Below are 23,549 nucleotides of genomic sequence, written 5' to 3'. Positions count from 1 at the left end.
CAACTATGACTTCTGAATTTTATCATAGAGTTCCAGCTGCTCAAACATTTTTACAAGCTAGTGACCCCTAGCACATTAGCAAATCCACCAAAGGATGTGTAAAACAGAAGGAAGTTATGGAGCAATCTATTCAAGAAAAGTCCCATTTCACCATTATTGAGCCGTTTAAAGTGGACGGATTATGCAAGAATACCCTCAAACCTAAAATAATAACTAAAAACTACCAATTTCCAGACACCATTAAAACCACTAAAATGGTGATTATACGTAACCTTTACTGCTGACGTGAGAAGTTTGTTCTTATCAGCTTAACCAATATATCATATTAATGTCTAATAAATTAACATTAACATGACTGAAAGAGCTCCACAACTCTGAAACTTTCCTATTGCCAACATGTGTTTGGCACACCACAAACAGAACCAGCTGATCCAACAAAAGTTTTAAAGAGTGTAAATAAATAATGTGTAACTTGTTGCAACGATACAAAAAGATCATTTTAAACAGCACCGTCACATAATCTTAGTAAAGGGTCATTAGTAACTACACGGAAAATTTCAAGAAATCTTTTTCATGTATCTGAAAGAAGACAAAAAAATATTGGCTACTATGTCAGATTTTTAAAATTGCCCAATATTGATATTTAAATTAAAAAAAAAAATAAAAAATCCTGTAAGAACTAGAGCCCAAGCAATAAAGATTCCCAGATACGTTTTTTCCTTGTTCACAGACAGACCACACTGAGATGCAGTGAAAATTTATAGAAATCACAAAATTTATTGTATGCAGTTTATATATACATATCACATGAAAAAAAACAAAAAAAGATTGACTATTATTTTGTAAAACTTTAGAATAGCTGAAATGCTGCACACATTGAACGAGTTACACTTCACTTGTGTTTGCTATTAAAAACAACCCAACAATAATACTGGTTTCCTTTAATAAAACACGTTGGACTTTGACAATTTAATTATATCTCGAAGAAAATAAAGCTAATTCAGCTTTCAGATCAGTGGTCGGGTCCACAGCTGGCCTGATGTGATTTTGACTTGTGACAAGGCTTTGGGCTCTTTAACCCTCCTGTTCCAAGAGCTTCTGTTGCGTCAACATTACAATCTCCTCCATCACCTCTGGTTTTAAGATGTCCTTCACCTACAGAGACAACATAAATCAAAAGCATAACCACATACACCCATGGATGTACATGTTTTCAGTCTGTGTTTATGGTAACAGAAAGTGTTTTTATTGAGTTGCAGCTTGAGCGCGAGTGCACAGTAACACTTTATATGGGTTGGCTCGATTGTAAATATAATACAGAAGAAAAATGTGCCACATAGTGGATAAGCTATGTGGATATGCTGATATCATTGCAAGAGTAGTGTTTGCGAGACGCATGGGCGATTAAGTCATTTGTTCCCCACCCCAAAGGGCAATGAAATCAACCGTGACTGTTCCACACTGCAAAAACAGCCGAGTCAAAGTTGAGAACTGCACAGTATTTTTTCCACTAGTGGTGCCCAGGAGCTGGAGAATTACAGTATGACCACTAGATGGCACAATATGACACAGAAAAGAGTTGGGGGTTTTCTGGTGTTGCAATAGTTTTGTAATCATATTGTTTACAAACATGAAACAACAGGTGTCATTATAACAAAAAAATGACTGTAAATTGTAGTAATGTCAATAATTTAGTTTCAAAGGCTGGTTTTTACTGGAGTGATTCCTACCTGGTGCTGAAGTGATGATTCGTAGCAGTAGAGAACACTGGTGTCATACAGGAGGACTTTGTGCGCAGCCAAAGCCAGCAGGCAGTTTCTCAACCGTGAAATGACCTCTCGATCCGACAGGCTGACAGGCTGAGGAACCAGAGATGAGAGATGCACAAACAAATAAGCTCTGTGTGTACGGTGTAAACCACAAGCATCCGGAGCATCATTACATACTCTTGCAAGTCTTCAACTTGCAAACATTTTTTTAAACGTTTTTCTAATGCTCCTTCAGACTGAACAGACTGAAGCTGCCTTCAGCCCGTGTTGCTGAAAGTGCTTTTTTACCAAGCCGAGTGTGGCACACGAAGGTGACCGACTCAAACAGTCAAGGATGCCCCAACTTGATGGAATAGTTGGTTGCTCTGGCCTTGCCTTTAGGTTGAATGATGAAAGTTTGTGCATTTGGTTGAAGCTAAGCACACAAAACACTACTTGTGTGAGCAGTAAAAATCATTAATGGATGGCAGCATTCCCGTTCCATTGACAGCCATGCATGCCCGAGCCTCTTTCCAAGTTTTAGTTCATCAGTCCATAAAAATTTGTTCCAGAACTCTCACTGATTTTGCAAACTACAACCAGGCCTTTCCATTTAGAAAAAAATAAAACTGTTCCTTGTGCTGAATGCTTAGGTTCTCTACATGTTTTCTCTACTTAGTTTTTCAGTGCACACCTTTATTTTAAATTACATTTTTAAATTTACTACCTTTTGATATATAATATACAATATATTACCTATATTTTGATACATTTTTGCTTTTCTGTCTCTTGTTACTTTCTTTATAAGCATGGCTGTGTGTTCAATCCTCCTACTGATAGACAAGAACAGCTCAATACTCTCAGTGAACTTTTAGCAGCCAAGCTGAAAACTACTATTGCGATTTGTGTGCAGAGAAAACTGACACATAGTTCTTTCAATCTTGATGTAAATGTACTTAAATCAATGCTCAAACATTAAATTAGTATCCATTACTTTTCCAAACTTGGGAAAGCAGAAGGAAAAATGTGGGCTACCCCTCAGCTTCTGAGTAGACAAACCTTTCAGAGAACTTGACCCTTGACCTTGAGGTCAATTCCACTGAGATTTGAAGTCAACCAACATTTTTAGTAAATGCACCGATTGTATCAATTTGAAATTCCTACATTTCCTAAAACAACAAGAAATCGTTTTCCAAATTCATATGCCCATTGATCAGTAATAAAAATATGGAATACAGCTTTTTGTGGTGTCCTACCTCAAGGCTGGTGTAGAAACCCCCAGCTTCCTCCTCTTGTTGGCCCGGTGTGGGATACAACCACACAAAGCCATTATTCCCCAGGATAATGGATGCGCCACACGGCAGGTTGTGGAAATGCGTTTTCTGCCTCTTGATCAGAGAAGGGGAAAGCTGGACCAGTACTCCTTGACCCAACTGATAGTCAGAGGAAGTAGAGACAGGGTGTTAGTTTAAATGAAAATAAAAATAACGATTGTTACTCTTATTATTGAACTAACACAGTTACTCCAGTTTTAGCTTGACTTCACTGGCATCCTGTCAGTTTTAGGGTTAATTTGAATATTTTATTGATTGTTTTTAGGATACTGAATAGGTTGGCCTGCCCCCCCCCCCCCCCCCCCCTGTATTTGTCTGGTCTTATTAATGTCCACACTCCTGTCAGAGCTCTGCTAATCAGTTGATTAAAAAAAAAAAAAAATTGGGGTCATTGAGCTTTTCAGTTGTTGCCCTGAGTCTCTTGAATGTGTTTCTATTTCATAATAGATCTGCCATAATAGATCTTTTTACTTTTCTTTGCTCAGTTTCTACTTTCCGGCCTTTAAAAAAAACCCTGACATCTTACTTGTGAAGTACTTTGATCAACTCTGGTCATTTGTAATGTGCTATATAAATAAACTTGCCCTTTACCTTTTCACATGTCTTTGTGTACACTGGAATAACTTACTTTTCCATACTTTAAACTACGGGTGTGAAGTGACAGAGCTCCATCCAAGAAGACAGACTGCACCTCTGCCTGAAACCACAAGAAAGGTTCAACACAGATTATATAACCGGGAATAAAATCACTGGAAAGCCAGTGAGAAATTATAATAGAGAAGTCTGACTTACACTGATGAGATCTCCCTCCTGAAGATATTCTCTCATGGTCAGCTCATCTTCTGCTGATCTTCTCCTCTAAAAAGAAAGAAAGAAAGAAAGAAAGAAAGAAAAAGAAAAGATGATCAAATATTAATTTTAATACGTCAGCCAAAGCTGTCTTCTCCCAGTGAATCACATTTTCTACCATCTCACCAGCTCTCCTCCTGGCAGGTTTACAGAAGACAGCAAGAGGACAGAGTCCAGTCGGGAGTTTGTCTCCACCTTCCATCTTTTCTGCTGCACCTATACATTTTAAAGAAGAAGAAGAAAATTTAAAAAAAAAAACAAAAAACAACAACCTTGGAAACCAAAATGAAAACAAGTTGCTGCGATCACTGTCTTTTTTTTATAACTAAAGCAGTTGTATATGAGAACAAATACTAGGCATTACCTCTGTAATTCTGCCAACCACAACATCTCCAACCTCACCATTAAACCTGCAATCAAAGCACACTTCACAATGTAAGAATGAGTATATAGATGACAGGCCTATCTAAGTCTTTGACCGTTTAAGAGTTCAATTACTCACCTGGTCTTAAGTGGCCTGACACAGATGAGTTTGTCCACCCTCTGCACCTCTCCTGCGACTGAAGCTGTCAACTTGTCGTCATCAACGTAGGTGCCATGACCCCTGCGGACAGACGGTATCAAACATTAGTTCTGAAGAGAACAGCCAAAAAAAAGAAAAAGAAACAAGGGTAAAGTGCAGCATTCAGAGGTCACACAACACAATGCGGCAGTTTATCCGATTAGAGTCCTTATCCTTACTTACTGTGTATCAGTGTAGAAGGTTGCAAATGAGACAGGCTGACTTTATGCTCACCTGCTAATTCAGTATGGCACTGGCTGTCATCTGGAGCTTTTATTTATTTATTTATTTATTTACCTTTACAAGCCAGATACCTGAAACAGACCCGAACAGCAGCACACTCCTGTGTTTGGTTGATTTTCCATAATAACTCAAATAAAACCAACACCTACCTCATGAACCCAGTGTCTGAAGTAATAACATCCCCCGGTACGACCAGATCTTTTCGGTCAAAAGCAGACGCTGATAGCGACACGGTTTTTCTAATGGTCGGTAATCTCATATCTGCAGCCATGCTTCTTCCTTTGCTTCTTCTTCTCTTCACTTTTTTGGCGGTTTGCGGAACTGATAAGAGTTTTACCGCCACCTACTGACGCGTTAGTTGTATTTATTTACTTTTAAAAAGCACCTAGTCTAATAAAATGTAAATAAATAAATAAAGTTAAAAAAAAAATTAAATACATGTCTTATATCTGTGGCGTTAGTGATATATATATATATAAAAACAGTAAATGTTTATGGGGAGGAAAACTCACAAACACTGCTTCTTTTCCTTCTTTAGCCGCTGACAACATCTAGCTGCTTCCCTGCATCTCTCTAGCATCCTCCTCTGTCACAACAACTGCACATCCTCCTTTACTACATGAATGAATCTTCTCTGTGGTCTTTCTGTTTTCCTCCTGCCTGGCAGCTCCATCCTTTGTCCCGTATATCTGCTATCCTTCGCTCCAAACCATCTCAGCCTTGCCTCTCTTGACTTATTTTTCAAACCACTCAGCCTGAGCTATTTCTCTGATATACTCATTTCTAATCCTGGTGGACTTCCAGTGGTAATCTCATTATCTTCAGCTCTGCCACCTCCAGATCAGTCTCCCGTCTTTATGTTGACACTGTGATCTCCAAACCATACAACACAGCAGGTCATATATCCATCTTGTAAACCTACCCTTTCTCTGGCTCCACAAAGACCCAGTGCAACTCCTCCTGACCTTCTCTCTACTTGTCCATCAACACTCACTGAGTGCTTCAGCATAGTCCTGTTCCACAAACTTTATTTTATTTTATGGGAAGAATGATACACTAACATGATTAAAATTCCATGTTATTTTAATAATACTTTTATTCTGCTAAATAGCGCGCCATTTCATGGATGGATTTATGAGCTGGATATAAGAGATAAAACTGATGCACAGGCTCTAAATAATTAGGTTAAAAGCTTGTGTTGATATATGTTGATTTAAAAAGAACATAGCAAATCTAATGTGGATTATGGTTGCAGGATTCAGTGCAATGGTTGCAAATAATAATAATGAAAAGAAGAATTAAAAGTAGAAGAAAAAGAATGTATTACAATTAAAAAATGTCAGATAGACTGCAGTTAAGTCACACCGCAATGAAATTGTTTTTCCCAGGCATTTCCATTTTCACCACCAGATGGCAGCATCGAGCCAAGCTGCCGACACCGCCACCTGGATTCGCACAACGGAGCGGTGACGTCAGATGTCAACAGGACGCAAACTTCCACTGTTGCGGCCAATCAGCTTTAAGTCAGACAGACTCTTGGAAAGATGGCGACGGTGAGGCACAGAGGAGTGAAAACTGGACGCTTTGCTGTTACTAAACACCGCAGATCCACACTTCGCTAGAACCCACACGGCACCGGGTGTGGAAGTTAATCGGTCCGCTCTTGAGTCTGAACCCGCCGTTTGGGGCCGTATGGTGACGCTGCGGGTTTGCGTGCTGTTGTTTTCGGTTACACTTGGACTGCTCATTAGCTTTAAGTTGAAAAGCCAGCGCTAGCCCGGGCTAGCTGTGTAGCCTCACTCGGCTGTTTGGAAGCTGTATGGTACCCTTAACCGGTGTCAACACTGGCTTGTATATACCTTATAATTCTTTTTGTATTTCCGGAGCCGCTCATGAGTCACCTGGATTAAATATTGCACTTAAGGAGGAACAGGGGGCCATAAACTATTTGGCACTGCTGCGCCGAGGCGGAGTGAGTTTGCCGTCATGTATTTTCTAACCGGCTGGCCACGGAGGCTGCTTTGTCCGCTGAGGAGCGAAGAGGAGCCCTTCTACATCCAGCCCAGCTCCCAGCGCTTTTACTTCGCTCTGCTGTCAGAGACGCAGCTCAGCGTTTGGTTTAGTCGGGTGAGTTGAAACTCTGATCGGTCTTGAAATCAGCTGACAAAACCAAAACAAAAAAACGCTAGCTAAGATGTGATCTGGTGCCGTTTTCATTTCAAACGCATTGCAGCAGAGGGTGATAACCTGGCCGGCTGCCCTTTATGTTTTATTAAGTGCCGTAAATAAACACGGGGAGAAACTGTGGTGTCCCCATATGAGTAACTCAAACTACTACTTCTTCTTTCTTTTTTTAACCTTGATGTGTTGGCAGAGGGTTCCACGTACACAGATATCAGACGGCAGGTGAACTCGTTACACATCATTACACGTGGATGTGTCATTCATTACTTAAGTTAAAACAATAATTTGACAGCAAAACTCAACCACAGTGGATTGGTGTTTACCCGATAGACGCTTTATAGCAGTTAAGTTTAAAGTTGCCCAAATGTTAGTAAATTGTATATTTTGGTAGGTGGACTGGTACTTATATAGTGCCTTTCTGCTCAGTTGAGAATTCAAAACACTTTCTTACTATAAGTGTTACACACATTCATACAGATGCCTACATAGCGGGGGTCAGTACCTTTGGAGGAGTCAGGGAGCAGTCCACTACCTTTAGATTGGTAGACCACCTACTCTACCACCTAAGCCAAGTACAGCTACCTCCGCTCTACTCATCAGTTTTACCCAGCAACATACAGGTCAAAGGTTAAGTTACTGTCAACAAAACATTTGTAATAGTGTTCAAAACATGCCATGGCATGTTTTGCTTACCAGTAGTTTTCAGGAATTTAGGCAGCGCAGTTACAAAATAAATGTCAACATTTATCTCAGCACAATAATCGCGCTGTTTATTTTGTATGTCATGGCCACAAATGCATCACAGGACAGGAACATTTCACAGTGACTTAAACCAATCAGTCAATGTTAATTCTGTCTATTTATAAACTTATTGGTGCGGTCCAATAAGTTTTAGAAGTCTAACAGCATAAGAAAAAATACGTATATTTCAATATATATTTTGAGTCACTGCATGTGGGATTCAGGTGATGTTTGACATGGTGGCAGCTTCATCATATTAATTCCTGTTTTTCACACTTTTTTTTTTTTTTTTAAATCTAAAATTTAAAAAAATGCAGAGAGTAGATGTGGTTTCTCTTTTACTGTTTCCAGGGAACTTCTCTACCCACTAAGCTCAGCTTTTAATACCATAGAAATGCGGAATGGGTCATGAATTGTTTGGTGTGCCTCCATTTTAGTACTTCTTCAGTATCTTTATCAACATCATACAGAGTATTTTGAATTCTTCTCTGTTGGCCTTGTTTATTTGGACGTTTTTGCCATGGTGACATGGAAAGGGAGCATATAATTGATTTTTATAACCTGCTCTTGTGTACATTGTTTATAACAGTCTGTGATACATGCACACAGTCTGAATATTATTGAGTTATGGCAACAATGGATCAGGGTTACAGTTAATTTCCCGAGACCTGCACAGGATACGACCTTGTTTTGTTTCCCCTCTTTCTTAAGAGTTCTGAGTGCCTGCAAGTATCCGTGGGGCATCCAGGAAAAGGAATGTCGATTGGAGGAACTTCTTCCTCTTGACATGTGCTGGTCACCCCTACTAAGTCCATTGTGTCCTTCAACTTTTCTGTATAGCTTAGGGGTTATCAGATGGCTAACATTAGGCTACTGCAGGGCTACCAGAGGAAGAAATAATTTTGATTTTTAAACAAAATAAGGAAACAAAAGTTCACAAACTTTTATTTCCATACACTTTAACTTGGATCCTTTTTGGTATTGTTAATGTTGTCAATATTGTGATTAGCAATGAGAAAGTTAGGGGTTTTTCCCAAGGAGAAGTCGGCATTTTCATAGAATCATTATTCAACCAAATAAATGGCACCAAAAATTTGGTAGTTTTCAGTCTTGCCAGGTGACTGACAGAATGTACCAAAAGTAAAGACTAACCTCACTGTGATGGTTTCCTTTCAAATCCAGTGTGTTGATGTAGAAAGACAAAAGTAAGCTATTGAGCTTCCAACATGTCAGTGTGCTACTTCTATTTAAGTAAGTTTTGCTTTTCCTAATGAGGAGATAGGTTTCTGTTTCCATCTGGTTCAGGTATCATTGGCATTATTAAATTTTAATTCTACGAAAGCGACACAATAGGTTAGGAATGGTTAAGCCTGTTGTCTCATTACAGTGAGTAGATACCAGCATTAAAGTTGCACAGCTGGAATTACATTACTGCTTTACCTCACCATAGCCAGTGTCCTGTTTTTACTGTAATAATGATCCTTGTTATATCTCACTGAAAACTGATTCAGCAGCCTTACTTTAACACTCTGGGACGCCATACATACTCTGAAAAAAAATGTCTTCAATGATTATGGTGCTGATTGTGCAAGTGGAAGGACAGGATTAACTGAATCAAGAGAGGTCACCAGAGTGAAGCCCACACATGAAAAAGCTCGATTACCACTTCAATTGGCAGTAAAATCAATTGGCAGTCATACTTTTGTAGCAAGTCTCAAGCTTCCATTATTGGTGATGCTCTGTACTGTTATTGTTGAATGTTGAATTATACTGTGCCAGATGCTTGATCTTAAGAAACCAAATCTTTTCACTTTTTTTTTTTTTCCTCTTCAGCAGCTGTTTTAAAACTTGAAAATTTATTTGTTGGACATACAGGTTTTCTTTTTGAAGCTGTAGGCTAGTTCTTATTTTGCTGTAGAGAGAATAAGGTGAGGTAAACTAAGGGTGGTAGCCTCAAGCATACAGTTGTGGTTATAAGTATACATGCAGATATCATAGGCATGAATGTCATGTTAACTTTGGGCTTGCAGTGATTTCTCTGAACTGCAGCATACATCTTTTAAAACACAAGAATTACATGCAGAACTTTGAATTCATTTTGGATTTTCTTTAAATCACACAGGGTTAAAGGTTTACTTACTGGCTCAAATATGTAAGTACATCCCCATTATGTTTGGTTAAACATTCCTTAGCACGTTGGACTTCGACCAGCTGCTTTTGGTAGCATCAACAAGCTTCTAGGATCTTTCTGGCTGGATATTTGACCACTCTTCTTGGGAGAATTTGCTAGAGTTAATTTAAATTGATCATTTTCCGGGTACAAACCATGGCTTTTAATCATAGTTCACAAATTGTTTATAAGGTTGACGTTAAGGCTTTGGGAAGACCATTCCAAAAGTTTAATATTAGCCTTTTTTATCTGTTCCAAAACCAATTTTGATGTGTGTTTGTGATCATTGTCTTCCTGGAACAATGGAACATCCAACTGTGTCCAAAGTTCGACCGTCTAACTCTTGAGTTAAAGTGAAGTTGAAGAATTTGGAGGTAGTCCTCCTTTGTTATTCCATCCACTTTGTGCAATGTGCCAAGGGCAGCAAAACGGCCCCAGAGCGTGATGCTACCACCACCATCTTTGATAATCGGTACAGTGTCCTCAGGTTTGAAAGCTTCACCTTTACTCCTCCAACCATAACTGTTGTCATTGCAACCAAATAATTGTGTCTCGTCTGAACATAAAACTTTCTTCAGAAGGCGTTTGGCTCCTGAAGGCAAATTTAAGTAGAGTTTGAAGGTGTCGATTTTGGATCAAGGGCTTCTTTCTTGGTCGACACCTTCTCAGTCCACATTGATGTAATCCTGCTTCACTATGGACAGTGATGCTGGTGTTCCAGCATTTTTCAGGTCATTGGGGTTAAACTGTCCCTTTTGGAAAAGTGGTGACACATTCAAGTAACTTGGATTTGTGTACATTTTTTTTGAAAGATGTATTTGTTTAGCAATGGCTCCTTGTGTAAATGTTAGGTCATCACTGAGTTCCTTGGAATTCCCCGTTGTTCTGAGTATTGGTCAGTCCAATGAGTGCTATCAAACAAATCATTTTTATGCTGCCAAAGAAAAACCACCAGTTGTAGTCATGATCACTAACGAGAATTTAATAGGCCTCGGTCTTGCCAATTTAAAAGATATTGTAGAACCTTGTGCACCAAGTTCTTGTTTTTTAAAGTTCAGTTCAGTTCATTTTTCTTTCAAACATTTCAAACATGTGCCTTCACAATCATTACAAAATATCATTCCATTATTTGTTTGAAAAGGAGTAGGCAGAAGTATTTACTTATTTGTCCCTACCCCCTCAAGTTTTACCTGTCATTCATTTAATTATTTATTTATTTTTGTCTTAAATTAAACAACAACGATTAAACAAGTCATTATAGATGTATGCTGTACAGTCATTCAGCCCTGGAAAAAGAACAGTTCATGAAAGTCATGAAAACCCACATAATTGCCATCTATGCCCATGATGGCTGTATGAGAACTTCGCAACACACCTGTAGTTTATCCATTTTGCATGATAGAAAGAGAAGCCTCAACGTGCTTTTGTTTTCTCAGTAAAAATAGATTTTTCACAGTCCATGGGCCTCACTAGGTAGGAGATTTTTGGCATCACTGAGGTATTATAGTCATCCCATTTTTGGAAAAGAATTTGAAATCAAATCTGTATTTCTTCTTTGCCAAATACCCACCATTTGAGGCAATAAATCATTCCCGACAAATCCCCTTCCAGCACATTGGCTGACAAATATCTTTATAGATTATCTCTGTCAATCACAACCAACACTAGTAATAAAGCTGCTGTCATAATATCACACTGACATTGTTTACTGGGCTGCTGCCTGGGATTTATTTTATTTTTATTTTTTCGTAGATGGATGAGTCACACAGCATGTTGTTTTTTTTTTTTGTTTTTTTTCAAGCATTTTTTAAATATTTCTATATTAATCACTTGATACAAGAGGTATGCTGTTTTCTTTTGTAGCTCCAGTGTTATTTTTAATATCAAATCAGATGATTTTGACCTCCAGAGCTCACTTTCTTTCCCATATTTCTGCTTCCCACCCACAGCCCAGTGTTTTGATAGTCAGCTATATCGAGTCTGCAAAGGCAGCGGCTCAGTTTGGCTTCTACCAGAAAGCAGAATGGAAACCAGACGACTCAATGATAGCTGTGGCGGTAAGTACACCATTTGACAATGTCATATCATATTTGCAGTTTGACTGATCAGCTTACGTTCTCCCCCAAGCTCTGTTACTGCAAAACACTAAAGTTGATACCAACTGCAGAAATGTAGTTTTGACTGAGTTTCCCTGGGACAAATTGTGTCACATATTAGAGTAAACATCAACACATATTTTTGAGATATGTTTTTTCTTTTCAAGTGCTATCAAACAATCATATATCACAATTATATCCTGGTTAAGCAGCTTACACAAACATCTGTCTTTGAGGGCTGACTGCTCACATAAGCACGATTGGTTTGCATGCAGTTAAGGCAAAGAGTCTGTGCTGCCTTCTTACAAGAACTCTGCCTGTTTCTTCTTCTCCCTTTTTTTTTTTTTTTTTTATAGGTGTGAGTAAATTAAAACCAACCTTAAGAAACAAGTTAAAAGTCAGAATTGGTTGCAAGATCAAAACCTCTTCAGTGTGCAGAAAAAAACCCCAGTTAAAAAAGGTCAAAAGCAAATTCATGTTGTGTAAGACAGCGGTCCCCAACCCCCTGGGCCACAGACCGTGAGTCATTTGCTACCGGGCTGCGAGAGTTGAGCCTTGGGTGTGGAATTTAAGGTTTTCAGGAATTTATGGTTTTTATCGTTATTTTTTGTCGTTTTTATCGTTAACTCTGTTTCCCTGGGTCTTTTCCCATGTGTTATGAATAAACCTTCTTTTTTCTTTCTTTTTTTTGGTACCAGTCCTGGTTTTATTTTGTTGTATTTATCCATGACACCTTAAAGGCCGGTCCGTGAAAACATTGTCAGACAAAACTAGTGCATGGCGCAAAAAAGGTTGGGGACCGCTGGTGTTAGATATAACATGTTGCACCCAGGAGTGGGTGATACAGCTTCAGAAGTATATCACAATATTTAAAGGAAATGTGCAATACATTTTTTTTGACTACATAGAAAAAAATTTTGTGAACAGTGTTTTTTTTGTTTTTGTTTTTTTGTTTGTTTTTGTTTTGGATGCCCACAAGTAGCAGCATTTATGAGTGTAAATAAATGGGTGTTTTCCATCCTCCTTTTGCACTGAGCCACTACTTTGAAGAGCGAGTCGATTGAAAAAGGTGCCACCAGCAGCAGCAGGAGCGTTATGGTGCTCTAGTTGTGACACAACGTAAGTCAAAAGTTGACACAAACGTAGCCTCGTTATCTTTCCTAGAAATTTAAGGAAAAGTATAACATGACTGCGTAACATTTTAGTTTAAAAATAACTAATGCTGAAATGTATCTTCCTTCCTCTATTGTTTTGTCTTCGATCGAGTTTTATAACTAGCTCCTTAAAGCCCTGCTTTTCCACTACGTAACCAAATCAATAATTTCCATCCACTGTTTGCTCTTCCTGTCATGGTGGGGGGATCATTTGTTTACTTTTTGGTTGCACATCACCAGCTGCTAGCATCTCGTCATTTACAGCCTGATTGTGCTCAACTGTATGTTTTTTGCCTCAAGTGATGAAACACGTTAGTTGTTTCCATCTTTAGTGGGAGCAGTGCTTTGTTGGAGGTTATTGAAGTAGCTCCCTTTTTAGGTTACTAAAGTGTCATCAGAGGCTGACACATGGCTCTTGCTGTCAGACTTGCCTGGTTGGACACACTGGGGAACATACATGCGCGGTTGGAGTAAAAGTTTATGCTGGGATCAGTGTTTTACATGACTGTCTGAAATCGCTAATAACATCTCTATGTGTATTATGGTTAGTTTGTGCAACATTAATCACTTTTCTTACCAGTGAATCTCAATATTTGATAGACACAGATGATGACTGTTGGGATTTGTTACATATGGAGATTTAATTAGTGGTTCTAAGATGCTTGTGGATGTAGCACTTTTACAGTAATATTAGTATGACTAATACTGTGTAATAATGTGTTTGATCAGTTGAAGTCTTTGTTGTGGAGTCTGACAGCAGTGGGGAGGAAAGACCTGCGAAATCTCTCCTGCATGGGGTGGGAGATGTTGTCCAACAGGGATGAAAGCTTAGCCACCATTCTCCTGTCACTCACCACCTTCACTGGGTCCAGAGGGCATCCTAGAACAGAGCTGGCCCTGCGGATCAGCCTGTTCAGTCTCTTCCTATCCCCGGCAGAGATGTTGCCACCCCAGCAGACCACACCATAAAAGATGGCTGAGGCCACCACAGAGTCATAGAAGGTCTTCAGGAGTGGGCCCTCCACTCCAAAAGACCTCCGCAGCAGGTACAGCCTGCTCTGACCTTTCCTGTAGAGGGCATCTGAATTATGAGTCCAGTCCAGTTTGTTGTTCAGATGAACACCAAGGTACCTGTAGCTGTCCACAGCCTCAATGTCCATACCTTGGATGTTCAGTGGTTGCAGTGGAGGATGTTTGTGCCTGCGGAAGTCTACCACCAGCTCCTTGGTTTTACTGGTGTTGATCTGGAGGTAGTTCAGCTGGCACCAGTCCACAAAGTCTTGAGTCAGTCCTCTGTACTCCTTGTCGTCCCCATCAGTGATGAGGCCGACTATTGCAGAGTCATCAGAGAACTTCTGCAGAAAGCACTGGGTGGAGTTGTGGGAGAAGTCTGCAGTGTAGATGGTGAAGAGGAACGGAGCCAGAACCGTTCCCTGTGGGGCCCCCGTACTGCAGACAACCCTGTCCGACACACAGCCCTGAGTTCTCACATACTGTGGTCGGTCGGTGAGGTAGTCCAAAATTCAGGTAGTGAGGTGATGGTCCACTCCAGAGTTCTCCAGCTTGTCCTTCAGGACCGTGGGAAGAATAGTGTTGAAGGCACTGGAGAAATCAAAGAACATGATTCTCACAGTGCTCCCAGCGGTCTCCAGGTGAGCAAGGGAACGATGTAGGAGGTGAATGACGGCAATAGCACTGAAACACAGTTGCTGAGCAGTCCACGTCATCAGACATTACTTTCAGTCACACATACCGCAGCGTTAACTATGGTGTGATATTACTGTGAAGTTTGCATGTTTAAGGTCTATAATATAACAGTAAATATAATATTAAGTCAAGAAAAATAACACTTTGTGGATAAAAATAAGACAGAATCGCACAAGCGACATAAGCCATATGGCCTCGCTATTCAATAATAGATATTTTAAAGATCATTTTGGGTACCTGTTCACAATTCTGGCATTTTTGATTGAAAAACATGAACTCTTGACATACTGTCATGTACACGTGTTTCAAAAAAGCAAGTTTGAAGCTAAACACGCTTTGACTTGTGTCAGGTTTACAACTTTCAAAAGGCCACAAGCAGCTCCGGGTTTAATGCTGCACGAATGGAATAGCCTCCTAAATGCAATTTGAACTGCAGCATTCAAAAAGTCTACTGCAGCTGTTTAAGTAAATAACGGCGAAATATCAGTAATGACGCAAGGAATTGTAAAAGTGTCGACAGTTAGAGATAATTTAGACAAGATTAACTTGAGAGGGGCTCAGCGTGCTGAAAAGCACAGGGAATGTCGAAGGGGGACTAGTTGTGGAAGAACAGAAAGGATTTTACAGTGACGCAACAATGTCTGTGCTGTGGTTACACTTTGCTCCTAATCTATAGTGTCATACTTTATCCTTTGCTGAACACTGATTAAGTATGCAGTTGGCTTGAAGCGAAGCAAATTGTTCTCTGCCAAAGTGGAACTGTAATGCCCTGCCAAACCAGCCTGGCCTCATTGCAAAAAAATAAAAATAAAAATTAAATGGTCACAAAAAAGATCGATTTATTTGACTCTTTTTATGGACATCAGGGACAACTTTATAACTAACGTATATCAAGAGGAACTATATTTTGTGTCTGTAGCACGTTGTCTAGATTCTTCAGTGGGCATGCTTTATTATGGTAACAGAGACGATAAAGCTTTAAAGAAATGGCAACTCAAACCATATTTTTGTGTGAGTTTTTGTTGCTTAAATGTAACCATTTTAATGACAATTTGGGAATGGTGGAGTGATTCACTCCCCCACCCCACCACTCAAGCCTTCAAATTTGGATTTGTTTGGGGAGTGGGGTTTCACTATAAGGACAAAAATCATTTTGGTGACCAAAAAAAAAAGAAAGAAATTTTATGTTAAAGAGCACTGATAAGTAGATTAGAAGCTGTACAAAATGATATCAGGTTTGTAGAGATGTTATAATTGTCCAGAGGATCTTACCATGTTACTCCCCTGTCAGATAGGACGTAGAAAACATGGTAATGTCTGCGGAGATGAAATGTTCTTCCACCATCTGTTAGCATTTAAGCACACATGCTTATTGATATTAATTTAGACAGATATTTCCTTTACTGTCACATCTCCACATCTTGTGTGTGTGTGTGTGTGTGTGTGTGTGTGTGTGTGTGTGTGTGTGTGTGTGTGCATCTGCACGCTGTAAAATATACATTTTCAATTGTAATCACTGGTACATGTTGCCTGTGACCCCTCTCTGTGTTGAACTAATGTCTTCTTCAGCAACGTAACAGACGGACGTTGCATCTGTTGTATCAAACATACTGATGCACATAAAGAAGGATGAGCAGTGTTAGTGGAATCGGGCTGTTTATCTTATCTTGCATGCAAAAAGAGAGAGCTTGTGGGGATAAATGTTTGATAGGAGCTCATATATTATCATCTAGTTCCATTCAAAATTTCCTACCTTGATACCTGAGCAAGAATGCCTACTGTACATACAGGAAGTCATTGGTTACAGTTGGTCATGATTGTTAGCTGAGCCACTGGGATAACTGTCTGATGGAAGTGTCAGGTTGAGTAACCTCACAAAACAAGTGTCTAAGTCAGAAGATGACTCAAGCGGGTTCTAAAGGCCATGTGATTAGCAACAGATAGCACGACTGCCAAGACAGAAAACAAAAGGATAGGCATCAAAACAACCGGCACACAGCATTGATTCATTAGTGTCTGCTCCAAAAAATCCATTGCTTTGTGTTTGGGTGTGCTTGTATCCATGCTTGAGTTTTCTCTTAGTATATACACTAACTGGCCACTTTATTAGTTACACCTTGCTAGTTCTGGGTTGGACCCACTTTTGCCTTCAGAACTGCCTTTATTCTTCACAGCATATATTCAAGAAGGTGCTGGAAAAATTCCTATGAGATTTTGGTCCACATTGAAATGAAGGCATCACACAGCGTCACGGGGTTGATGCAGATTTGTTAGGTGATACATGATGCAATTCTCTAATTTCACAACATGCCAAAGGTGCTCTTTTGTATTGACATCTGGAGACTGGAGGTCATTTGAGTGCAGAAAACTCGTTTTGATGTCAAGAAAACAATTTGAGATGATCTGAACATCATGACATGGTTTGTTAATCTGCTGGAAGGCACCATCATTGTGGTCACGTAGGGATGGATGTTGAAGTAGTTTGGCTATTCTCCTTCGACCTGTGGTGTTAACAAGACATTTTTCACCCAGAGAACTGCTGCTCACTGGACATTTTCTCTTGTTCCAACCATTCTCTGTAAGCTCTAGAGATGGTTGTGCAGGAAAGTCCCAGCAGTTTCTAAAATACTCAATCCACCAGCAACCACATTCAAAGTTTTCTTTCTTCTCCATTCTGATGCTCACGTCTGTAAAATTTCTGTAAAATCTGTCTCAAATAATGCCATGTATGGTCACTTTGCCACTCGGCTATAAATGGCAGAATATCCCCTGTTTGTGTTCTGTGGAGTTTGGTATACCTTAGTTAGATTCCCTTGCATTTACATGTAAAAAACTGTCAAGGGCACAATACATTGTTCAGAGGTGTGGCAGAAGCTGTGCTCGTTTGTCCCAAAACACTACCTCTTGTCCTTGAATCCATTCTGCAGAATCAGGTGTTAAAGAAGCTGCTCCAGTGTACAAATACTGCAGTGTGCAAAGCAGATACGCTTAAGAAAGTTGCTGAATACAGCAGATGCTATTTTCTGATTGGCTTTTATATCTTCCGAGCTAGAAAATATGGGGAATATACTGGTAATTCCCCCCCCCCCCCCCCCCCCCCAAAAAAAAAGACAGTGGAACAAATATTAGTGCAATAATCTCACCTCTCTTTCTCACTCAACTTTTTTCCTTGCTGCAAGAGTGCCAAAGTATACATGAATGAATGTTATGAACGTGTCTGAGAAAGCAGTAAGTCTGACTCTGTCCCAGGCTCAGTCTGTCAGCACAACAGGGAGCAGGTGCAGAAGTTAAAAATACTAGGGCCCACACACCACTCACTTCCTGGGTTTACTTACTGCTGAAAGGAGTTATGTTCATGCACTTTGTTTATTTGGCAAAGATGATGCAACCATAAGAAGTCATCGAGGCTTATAGGTCTCAAGTTTGCTTGAAGCATTCACAGGATTTGTGGTGTCTTGACAAGCTGCTTATTCACAATGCCATAAATCCTCACACCTTCATTAGCACTGCAGTGTAATTATAGAGGGAACAGATTTGGACTGCAGAACAATAAAAGCCACCATTGCCCAGGCAGTAGTCCTTAATTCAGCTACCAGCTGTTTTCCAGATGTTTGACTGCAGGCCTTGAGGCTAACTAAACCGTAGCTAGGACTATCTTTAGCTCAGTGTGTGTCTGTGAGTATGAGAATGACAGAGAAATAAGTAAAGCAACTGACAGAGCAGGGAGAGGGATGGACTTCTGCGTGTGGTTGGCGTGAAGAAAGGATGATGTTCTTCAGACACGGGAAATACTTCTTACCATTTAGCTTTTCTCGTGTGTGTGTGTTTTGGGATCTTTCCGAGGCCAACGTGTTCCCTCTCTGTTTTTAGTCTCTCACACTGCAGCACTCAGGAAAGTGTTTTCACCAAAGACTGACCAAGAATGCGGTGCAGTTTTCTATCACACAGATGCACAACATACATAGTTATATTACTAGCATACATTTATTAACACATTCTAAAATGAAAAAGGATTAGGGTCAAAAGGGTTTAGTTTTATTTTGTTTTTTAAAGAAGGAACTGAATGCTAAAAGTAAAGAGTCAGCAGTTTCAGCACTGTATCATATTTTGTAAACACAGGCAGCGCTCATTCCTGTTTTATCTTTAACATTCTGTGTGTTTATATAATGTGTATGCGATTGTGCATGTTTGTGTCTATGGGATAATGTGGCTTGTTATAAAAAGTGCTTTAGATGCTCAGTCAATGCCCTATATAAAAGTAACCGTAAACTATGTCCTATAACTAAAATATAGCTGTAATATAGCTATATATAAATGTGATTATGTCCTATATAATTACATAACTACATAATTATAACTATAAAACTATATCATATATGATAACATCCTATAACTATATATTGTTGGTGCATTTAGTTTACAACTTATATTGAGTTACTGTTACTTTTTGTCAAGTGTAGTTTGGTACACTTGTTGCAGTTAATAATTTGAGCTTTATTTTTGAAGTAATGAACTCCTCTGCACAAAGACTCATGTGACTGGTGCTGTGATCTTGATTTCAGTTATGTGTTGTTTAGGCGTTTATACTAGTGGATGTAAGTAGTGGTTTCCGGTGTTGGGCAGTTACAGGCCCTAAGAGTGAGACTCTCATAGCGATGACTGTTTCCCAGTCGGGTCAGTGTGTAAGCGTATAGGGCACAGGAATGCAACAAAAAACAAACCAAACAATCAGAAACAGACTTGATGAGGGTGGCCTGAGGGCCTGACGTCCTCTAGTGGCTTCTGTGCTCACTGTGCGGCACTGTGGAGCCAGCTTGCCATAAAATACCAGGATTGGCAGGTCCACCACTCACGCTCTGCGCTTTTCACAGACGAGAGCAGGTTAACCCTGAGTCTGGAGAAGCCGTGGAGAATGTTGTGCTGCCTGGAACATTGGTCAGCGTGACCGGTTTAGTTGGGCTCGCATGGGACTGTGTATTGTTATGTTTTGACCCACCTGATGCTGCCTGGTTCAATGTGAGACTGTCCAGGAGCTTAATTATGCTTTAGTCCAGATCTGGGAGGAGATGTTCCAGGATGCCATCCATCGTCTCATTAGGCGCATGCCCCGATGCTGTAAAGCAAGCACTCAAGCATATAAGCCCCATACAAACGAATAGTTATGTCTATAACTTCTGTTCCCTGAAGGAGAGGAACGAGGTACAACACATAAGTATGGGATATCACGCCCTCGCGTGTCCTGGCTGAAGAAACCTTTAATCACGCCTTTAAGGCAGATGACATGTGATGACACGCGCACGGCCCCGCCTGCACATATAGCCGCTGTCATCGCAGTCATCCCTCAGTTCGATAGCCGCTCTTCACCGAGCCAAACTGCTCAGTGGGGCCACCTTGTGTTGTACCTCGTTCCTCTCCTTCAGGGAACAGAAGTTATAGACATAACTATTCGTTCCCTTTCAGTCGATTCACTCGGTACAACACATAAGTATGGGACATATATACACGCCCCACAGAGCAGCCACCGAACCGGAATCGGACCACCACATCCTTAGTGAGTGGTAGACCCAGCAGAAAGGACAGCATGAGCCACCGAAGGGGCTGTAACGTCCAACCGATAAAACCGCACAAAAGTGTGCGGTGATGCCCAACTAGCTGCCACACAAATATCAGCTACAGGCACCCCTTTAAAAAGAGCCCATGAGGTCGCCATCCCCCTGGTGGAATGAGCTCTCACCCCGTAGGGCAAAGCAAGACCTCTGGTGCCGTATGCCAGTGAGATAGCTTCTATAATCCAGTGGGACAGCCTCTGTTTGGACAGAGCTCTACCTCTATTTGGATTAGCGAAGCAGACAAACAGCTGGTCACTTAAACGCACATTCTGAGTGCGCTCAATGTAGGTGCGTAGCACACGCACTGGACAAAGAGAATGCAAATACAAAGAGATGCAAAAGGAGGGGAGCAAAAACTCAGCAACTCAAACTCCATTGAGCTATAAGGTGCAGGCATGATCTTGGGAAAATAGGCAGCATTTGGACGCAATACAACCTTGTGGCCATCAGGAGAGAACTGTGTGCAGGAGGGATGCACAGACAGCGCATGAAGGTCACCCACTCGCTTTGCCAAAGCCAAAGCGAGAAGTAATGCAGTCTTATATGAAAGAAATTTCATATCCACAGACTCAATGGGTTCAAACGGGGGGCTACAAAGGGCCTCCAGCACCAAAGACAAGTCCCAAGCAGAGACACTGGACTTAAGCACGGGCCTCAGCCGGCGAACTCCTTTCAGAAAACGTATGGCGAGGGGATGTGCACCTGGTGTCACCCCGTCAAAGCCAATATGACAAGCAGATATAGCTGCTAAATAAACCTTTATTGTCGAAAATGAAAGGCCCTTATCCAGCTGCTCCTGCAGGAATGTCAAAACATCCACAATAGAGCACTGAAATGGGAGAGTGTGGCGGTCCTGGCACCATTGCTCGAAGGCTCGCCATTTGTAAGCGTATAAGCCTCTAGTAGATGAGGCCCTAGCGCTCTGAATTGTCGCTATCACACTAGGTGCCAAACCCTTAGCAATCAAGTTTAACCTCTCAGCAGGTAAGCATGAAGGCGCCACAGATCTGGGCGCAGATGAAACACTTCTCCTCCCGCCTAAGAGAGGAGATCCCTGCGGAGAGGAAGCTGCCAAGGACTCGCTGCTAGCAGGCTGATTATCTCTGCATACCACGACCTTGTGGGCCACCAAGGGGCCACTAGAATCACAGAGAGGGAATGCCGACGCACTCTCTCTAGAACTGGAGATATAATTTCCACTGGGGGAAATGCATACAGGAGCACGTCTGACCATTGGTGCGCTAGCGCGTCCAAGCCCAAGGGTGCATCGTGGTCGATTATGGAGAAGTACAGGGGGCAGTGAGTATTTACCCTGGAAGCAAAAAGATCTATTTGCGCCTTGCCAAATAGCCACTATTAAAGGGTGTAACCTCCATTCTCTCACCAGAGGACCCCCCCTGGAGAGAAGGTCCGGCCCCAGGTTTGGGTGGCCCGGGACATGGGTGGCTCTTAGAGACAGAAAATGAACACTGCACCGTAACAGCAGAGAGCGAGACGGCTTCAACAGGGGAAGAGAGTGTGTTCCTCCCTGCCTGTTTAGGTAAGACACCACTGTTGAATTGTCCGTCCTGACTAAGACATGCTGGCCCTCCAGGACTGGACGGAAATGCTTTAGAGCTAAGAACACTGCTAACAGCTCTAAGTGGTTGATGTGCAGCTGGCGCTGGGCTGCGGACCAGATCCCTCTCACTGATGCACCCTCGCACAGCGCTCCCCACCCTCTTAGGGAAGCATCTGTGGACACCACCTTGCGAAACAACACCCTCCCAATCCGAGAGCCCTGATGCAGCAGCCTGGGCTCCCTCCAAGGACTGAGAGCTAGCATGCAAGACGCGGTTACCGGCAGCCTCCTCCGGAGGTGAAGCGATGCACACAAACGGTGAGAGAGAGTCCAGCGTTGAAACGCTCTAATTTTTAACAGTCCAAGTGGCACTACGGCGATCATAGATGCCATCATGCCCAACAAGCTTAATATTGTCTGGAAACGCAGTCTGCGTCCCAGCTGAGCGACGCAGCGATGAAACGCGGCCACTCTGTGCTCCGACAAACGTGCGCGGCTGGAAAGCGAGGTGAAGAGCGTAAGAACTGAGGGATGACTGTGATGACAGCGGCTATATGTGCAGGCGGGGCCGTGCGCGTGTCATCACACGTCATCTGCCTTAAAGGCGTGAATAAAGGTTTCTTCAGCCAGGACACGCGAGGGCGTGATATCCCATACTTATGTGTTGTACCAAGTGAATCGACTGAAAGGGAACTACTGAATTCCATTTTGAGTTTTTGCAATCAGAGTTTGCGATTTTTTTATTTATTTATTTATTTATTTTTACTAATTTATGTCACTTTGATTTTTAGAGTTGCTTTAAACTCAGCCCTCTATAAGCTGATAATTTTTATTACCATCAAATGATGGCGCATCCTCTTATTTCTGACATCTTTACCAGTCCATATCAGTGTAAATATCCCAGCACAGGTTTTTTCCTCCTGAGGTCTGATGTGTTTTCAAAGTTTCTTTAATGTTTTTAGCAGTGTGAATTAAGATTATGTGATTTAGCTTCTTTAGAGATCCATAATAAGTTGATGTAACTCACTACTGTTAAACATATCTTAATTTTCTGAGACAATAAATCTTCATATTTCTTTAAGTAAAAACCAGATTATAAAATTTTGTATCATACCAGTACCAGAGAGCTCTCTTTGCTGTAACAACCCAGTCTCACGACAGTTTATGAAATTGCCACAACATTTAATCTAGTGATTCATGTTCCGCATAACAAATTTCCTAGTCTTATATTTGTGTCCTTGAACATGACTTTTCATCTCTTTTTATATGTACAAATTCATGTCCATAGACATGAAATGCTTTCCACTTTTAAAAGGTATTTGGAGGGTGGAGGTGGAGCAAATCATTTTGCCACCACTCACGAAGACCCAGGTTTGAGTCATGCACGTCACAGACGTTCGTTCGTATCACTCTAAAACACGCAAGTATTTAGCTTAGAAAAAATAGATCAGGTTCCACTTCTTTTAAAGCCTTATTTTCTGGGTTGCCATGGTGACACCTACCCGCTTTCTCTGGACAAAATACCTGCTCCTGACATGAAATCTACTTCCTATTGAAATGCATTCCTTTCAAGCTGTCAGTGTTCACTGAC

The 23,549-nt window shown here is 41.0% G+C and overlaps 2 protein-coding genes across 3 annotated transcripts in view; one reads left to right on the top strand and one right to left on the bottom strand.

Moving 5' to 3' along the window:
• Positions 1–754: 754 nt before the first annotated feature.
• exosc2 (exosome component 2) lies at positions 755–5,040 on the bottom strand. Its single transcript, XM_084935248.1, has 9 exons — positions 4,886–5,040; positions 4,434–4,535; positions 4,296–4,341; positions 4,058–4,147; positions 3,875–3,940; positions 3,711–3,779; positions 3,005–3,181; positions 1,731–1,859; positions 755–1,155 (listed from the first exon to the last, which is right to left on the bottom strand). The coding sequence occupies exons 1-9, from the start codon at positions 5,005–5,007 to the stop codon at positions 1,075–1,077; spliced, it is 882 nt and encodes a 293-aa protein (XP_084791374.1). The 5' UTR covers positions 5,008–5,040; the 3' UTR covers positions 755–1,074.
• Positions 5,041–6,254: 1,214 nt separating this feature from the next.
• Positions 6,255–23,549, top strand: part of ric1 (RIC1 homolog, RAB6A GEF complex partner 1) — a 51,221-nt gene continuing 33,926 nt past the window's right edge. For both annotated transcript variants that reach the window (XM_084935246.1, XM_084935245.1), the window contains exons 1-2: positions 6,255–6,863; positions 11,781–11,888. In XM_084935246.1, the coding sequence (XP_084791372.1) occupies positions 6,723–6,863; positions 11,781–11,888 (249 nt within the window). In that variant the 5' untranslated portion in view covers positions 6,255–6,722. The remainder of the gene's footprint in view (positions 6,864–11,780; positions 11,889–23,549) is intronic.

The sequence above is a fragment of the Perissodus microlepis genome, chromosome 7, assembly GCF_051167445.1.
Source record: "Perissodus microlepis isolate ML-2025 ecotype Zambia chromosome 7, ASM5116744v1, whole genome shotgun sequence".
Lineage (NCBI taxonomy): Eukaryota > Metazoa > Chordata > Actinopteri > Cichliformes > Cichlidae > Perissodus > Perissodus microlepis.
Note: the sequence above shows the minus strand (reverse complement) of the source record. Positions and strands in the feature narration are given on the sequence as shown.

Coding starts and splice junctions, on each gene's coding strand:
- exosc2 (XM_084935248.1), bottom strand. CDS start 5,007: ATGGCTGCAGATATGAGATTACCGACCATTAGAAAAACCGTGTCGCTA. Junction 3,780..3,874: donor AGGAGGGAGATCTCATCAGT/GTAAGTCAGACT, acceptor TTGTGGTTTCAG/GCAGAGGTGCAGTCTGTCTT. Junction 1,156..1,730: donor AATCATCACTTCAGCACCAG/GTAGGAATCACT, acceptor TTGTCTCTGTAG/GTGAAGGACATCTTAAAACC.